This window comes from Tupaia chinensis, unplaced genomic scaffold, assembly GCF_000334495.1.
Source record: "Tupaia chinensis unplaced genomic scaffold, TupChi_1.0 Scaffold000132_1, whole genome shotgun sequence".
Lineage (NCBI taxonomy): Eukaryota > Metazoa > Chordata > Mammalia > Scandentia > Tupaiidae > Tupaia > Tupaia belangeri.
In genome coordinates, this window is record NW_006159601.1 from 1704812 (window position 1) to 1710377 (window position 5566).

A 5566-nucleotide genomic window follows, 5' to 3' on the forward strand; every position below is an offset into this window, starting at 1 on the left:
GAGAACAGCAATTCATCTAAAGACGGTATGGGGCCTGGCATACAGTGTGCTTGATAAAGACTGCTTTTCTTTTTTTTTTTTTCTTTTTAAATAATTCTTTTATTTACTTATTTCATTTCTTGACCAGAGAGAGAGAGAGAGAGAGATGGAAAGTGAGAAAGCAAGCTGCCAGGTTTAGGACTCAAACTACAGTACTCCCATGTGGGAGTACAACGCCCTTCACCACCATGCCACCTGTCGGCCCCAGGAGTGCTTTTATTTTCACTATCACTTGTCCTGTCACAACTGTGGTTGAATCAGAAAGCAGCCAGCTTCTTTGAGTTAACTACAAATAAACTCACAAAGACAAAAGCTTTTGCCATGGCCATGTGAAGATGCTTCATGGGTATTTGATCCCAAATGAGACTTTGTTCCAGTCCGTAGAAAGAATATAAGGCTCAGAAGGAAAACGACCAGCTCTCTGAAACTTCTCAGACCTGGAGGGACTTCCCTGTGACACCAAGAAGCCCATGCAGTGCCGCCCTCGGGAGTCACGAGCAGCCTCCAGCTGTGCCAGCTTCTGTATCCCCATGGTGGCCGGTGACGAGCTGAGGGAGGCAGAAGCTCCCTCTGGACACTCTGGTGCAGCCAGGCTGATGGAAAAGGGAGGCTGAGGCACGGCTGCCAGGGGGCTCTGCGTAGTGTGGCGGGAGCGAGGGCACAGGAAGCAGGCTGAACATCTGGGTGTCATTCATAATATTTATTTTGGAAAAATACTTTAAAAAGGAATTTCTTCATTAACAAAACAGTAAAAAACTCAAATAACATTTGCACAATATTCCATAAATACATTTATATACAAAAAATATAGCCACATAGACCCGAAGTGCCTTTGTACATATTTACCAAAATTTAAATTATAAAAATGAACATCACAAAATACTCAAGCTTTACAGATATCATGAAAAATATTTTTACAAATCCAAAAAATAACACACTTTTTTCATCTAGAAAAAACACATTTCAGTATCAAAAAGGACAATAAAGGCAGTGTTTGTGTTTCTAATTCGAGAGAAGACAGGCTCATAGGAATCCAGGGTACCCACTCAGGCAGTGCATGCGTCCTACGTGGTCACTAAGCCCTTCCTTAAATATATTCTCTCTGAGAAGCCACTGTCCATAGTGCAACGGAACACGCGTGAGCCCGCGGGCCGGGGCCGGCGCTGCTGACTCGGGACCAGCGCAGTCGGACTGCTCTCGGCAGCAGCTGGGCCTCCCTCAGCAGCATTCATGGGGCACCCACCCTTGCAAGTTTATTATCTTAAGAGAAACAGGGTTCTGCCACGTCACTTGCAGTCACACCTGGAGAGGCCACAGACAGAACAGGGAGTTACGCGAGGCTGGGTCCGCGCTGGCCGCTCCCTGCCCGGTCCCGAGGGCACACTGACCTCGGTCGCTATGACGCACTCGTCCTTCTCCGAGATGACATACACCGACTGGTACTTGGTGTCTTTTGAAGGGGCACAGATGGAGTCTGGCCTTTTCCTCTCAGAGGCTTCTCCACTGAAAGGGAAACCGGAAAGAACCACAATAAACACGTGCAGTATTTTTCTGTATTTGCCAGAAGGCACCTATACTGGCCAGACAGGCAGAGGCAGAGACAGCCAGGGGGAGCGCGCCCCAGGTGGGGCATGGTCACACCATGACCCCTTCTCCTGTTTCTCGACCGGGCTGTGATTTCATGCGTGCACACACAACCAGCAAGTTCCCAGATCCAGGGCCTGGGTCTGAACCACAGCCAGCCACATGGGGTCCCGCTCTCTTAACTACCAGGCCATGGGGGCTGGCCTGTGAAACGCTTTTGAATAGAGATGGCAGGGCTTGAAAGAAGGCACCAATACGGGGTCATTTCCTGCCCCCAGGTGTTGGCATGCCCTTCCTATGGTCCCTGGACATCAGGGTGCCACCCCAGTGTCCTCCCACCATGCCCTCCTCCCCAGCCAGCAGCACGCACCCCCTGAGTGTGGTTGGCGTGCCCTTCTCATCCCCTGCAGAGCCCTGGGGCTGGCACTTGGTGTCTCTCGAGCTGTGTGTGTCCCTGACAGTGGCAGCATCGTCACCCTTGAGGTCCTGCACAAGGTTGTAGTCCACAGCAGGGTAGCAGGCCCTGAAGCCGTCCCTGCCAGTTCTGGGGTCACCGTGGAAGTCCGCCTTCTTGTTGGTGTTCTTAACCTGCGTGGCCCCGATGACACTGACCGAGACATCCTTCTCACGCTGACAGTTGGCCAGGTTGTTCATGGTCTCTGTCTCTCCCCGGCAGGGGTCTGCTGGGGGCCGGCGTTTCTGCAGCCTTAGGCGGACACAGACCACCATGGCAGCACAGCCCAGCAGGAGCACAAGGACGAGGACGCCTCCGGCGCACACGGCTACCCAGGGAAACGGCCCGCCCTGGCCCTCCACGTACTTCTCACTGAGATCTACCACCACAGGGCCTGGGGGCGGCTCGGGCAGCAGGAACTGGCAGTTGGGGCCTCCATAGCCCCAGGCACACTCGCACACGTAGCGGCGGCCCCTCTCGTGGCAGGTGGCCCCGTTGTGGCAGGGTGCGTGCTCACACCTGCTGACAGGGGCACTGCAGTTCCTGCCCGCGTAGCCAGGAGGGCAGGTGCAGGAGTAGTCGTTCACACCATCCCGGCAGGTGGCCCCGTTGGCGCAGGGCGAGGAGGCACAGTCGTCCACGTTGTCTTCGCAGCGCCTCCCAGAGAAGCCGGCCTGGCAGCGGCACAGATAGGCATCACCGAGGTCCACACACGTGGCGCCTGGAACACAGGGACACAGTCAGTCATGGGCCTCATCCCGGTCTGCTTGCCAGGCAAGCCTCCTGAGCAGCCCCTCTGAGCCTGTCACTATGGGACACCACAGATACAAAGACAAGCCCAGGCAGCCGATGCTGGGTCAGCACTTAAGGCGACAGCCCAGGGCTAGTGCTCGAGCCGAGGCAGTGGCAAGGGCTAACTTCTCCACAACTTGAGGACCGGCCAGAGGGTTTGCCTGACACCACACTCTTCTCCACAGTGACCAACGAGGGGCACTCCACCAAGCCCCGGCCGTATGGCAGGCTCACCTGTTGTCACAGCTGGTGAGCAGAGACTAAAGAGGAGAGAGCAGGGGCCAGGGGAAAGGGAAACACTACTATTCTAGAACATTCCTCCATCTCAGGCCCAACCTCCCCAGAGAGCAGGCTTTGGGCATCTCACCTCGTCACATCCTGTGGGAGACCCTCGCCCCGCTTCCCCACCCTGTGACCTGCCAGGCTGCCGAGCAGGTGACTCAGGGCAGGGCTTCCCTCCGGAAGCAGAGATCGAATGGCCTTGAGTGTGACCTACTGTCTTAGGGACAGCACCAGCACTGGGGAGCCTGTGACCCTGAGGAAGTAAGCCCACCTCCTGGTCTCAGCTTCCCTGCAGGATAGGAGAACACGCCTGCCCGTCTCCCTTTCTGAATCCTGCGGCATTTCTACATTCAGGTGATGTTTCCAGAGAATCCTTGACTGGATAAACGAGTTTCACATATGAGGCAGCTCACAGAGCGGTGTGCTTCACTCGGAACCCAGCAAACATGCTCTCTAGCATGTTCTTGGCGCCGGCAGCTGGAGAGTCTGAGCGATGCTGCTGCGTCCTTACCATTGGAACATGGGGAAGAACTGCAGTGATCCACCTTCTTCTCACAGTTGAAGCCAGAGTGGCCGGCCACGCAGTGGCAGGTGTACCCTCCTTCGGGGTTGTCTGCGCACCGTCCCCCGTTGAAGCAAGGTCCATCGGCACAGGTCATGGCGCTCCACTCACAAACTTGGCCATAGAAGCCAGGTGGGCAGGCGCAGGAAAAGCTGTTCTCAAGGTCCTGCACAACAGAGACATCAGGGAAAGCTTTCCAGCATCGTTCTGAGAAACCCACGCTCTCGAGTTCAAAGCGAAGCAAGACTCCCAGCTGCAGGGTGAGGTCAGGTGCTACCCTCACCATGCAGCTCCCTCCGTTCTTGCAGGGGCTGGTGTCGCACTCATCAACCTCCAGCTCACAGGTGGCCCCCGTGTAGCCAGGGCGGCAGGAGCAGGTGTAGCTGCCCTGGCCCGTGTTGGTACAGGTGGCTCCGTTCCTGCAGGGCTTGTGATGTGTGCAGTAGTTCAGGTCTGCGAGGAGACAGGAGGCCAATGTCAGCCACTGGGAGACCTTATTCTTCTAGTGGCCAAGAGCCAGGGACCAGAGCTGCTCTGGAAGGGGCGGGCAGCAGGGAGGAGGCATACCCTGGTTGCAGAACAAGCCCCCCCAGCCTTCCTGGCAGTTGCACTGCCAAGGCTGCTGGCAGGTGCCGTGGAGACAGCCTGGGTATCGGATGCACTCGTCACAGTAGCGGCCCTGCCAGCCCACTCTGCACCTGGGGAAGAGCAGAACAGTGTTTGGGGGCCATGGGACACTCCCTTGGCAGGAGTGCCTTCCACTGCTTCCCAGCACCAGTGGCCATTGGTTCTCAAGTGAGACAGGACTCTGGGTTGCCTGGGGACATTAGAATAACCTAGTGCCAGGTCCTGCCTCGGTCTGACCGACCCAGTGTGAGGGGCTGCCTGGAGGTCAGTGTTTCTGGAAGCTCCCTAAGTGACTCTGCTGCATGGCCAAGTTTGAGAGCCAAAACCTGCTTTTTGTTTCCACTGTGTGCAAACTGCTCTCTGCACGTTCTCACCACAGTGAGGCGCTTAGACACACTGCAAGCCCAGACCATGGACATTCCCAAATATCAAACACTGACAGCAGCCCCCCCCTCAGCTCACCTACTGGGTTCTGTCCACCTGACCACCCAGGGATGCTCTAAAATAGGCCGAGGGCAGGAGGGCAAGAAATGGCACAGAGGACAGACACCAAAACCCAATTTGTGCAGACTTACTTGCACTCCCCTGGCTTGTCACAGAATCCATGCTGCTCATCACACCCAGGCAAGCAAAGGGCTGTAAGTGAGTGGGACACACGGTGAGGCCCCCACCTCCTCCCACTCAGGCTCCCTGGGACACGGTCGGCCCCCCACCTCCTCCCCACTCAGGCTCCCTGGGACATGGTTGGCCCCCCACCTCCTCCCCACTCAGGCTCCCTGGGACACGGTCGGCCCTTCATCTGGGACACGGTCGGCCCTTCATCTGGGACGTGGTCAGCGGCCCTCTCCTCCCCGCTCGGGCTCCCTGGGGCTGGGACAGGCAGTCCTGGCTCAACCTATGAGTCCTAGCTAAGTTAGCCTCCCCTCTCTGGGAGGAGTGACCTAACCCACCCGCCCTGTAGCTCTGGACTTTACTTGGCCCTAGGGTGAACATTCTTCTTAACACACTGGCTCAAGGACAAAAGGGCACTCGGAAGCCCCCACCTCCACCCCATCCCCTTTCTTCTACGAGAGGGTCAGAAGTCTTCCCCCTCCTCCCCCACTTCCCAATTCTATGCACAAAGCCCCACCTCTTAATATCCCAGAAAGTGTGTGTGTAGATAAGAGTGGACAGCTGGTATGCAGGGTGCCAGGGCAAGACAGCTGCTCTATTGTCTGTCCTCTCCC

The 5566-nt window shown here is 56.4% G+C and overlaps 1 protein-coding gene across 1 annotated transcript in view; it reads right to left on the reverse strand.

Moving 5' to 3' along the window:
• Window positions 1-724: 724 nt before the first annotated feature.
• Window positions 725-5566, reverse strand: part of DLL1 (delta like canonical Notch ligand 1) — a gene marked incomplete at its 5' end in the record, with an annotated part of 6384 nt that continues 1542 nt past the window's right edge. Inside the window, 7 exon segments of the mRNA XM_006144772.2 lie at window positions 725-1341; window positions 1428-1542; window positions 1994-2798; window positions 3663-3879; window positions 3997-4166; window positions 4281-4411; window positions 4916-4976. Of these exon segments, the coding sequence (XP_006144834.2) occupies window positions 1336-1341; window positions 1428-1542; window positions 1994-2798; window positions 3663-3879; window positions 3997-4166; window positions 4281-4411; window positions 4916-4976 (1505 nt within the window).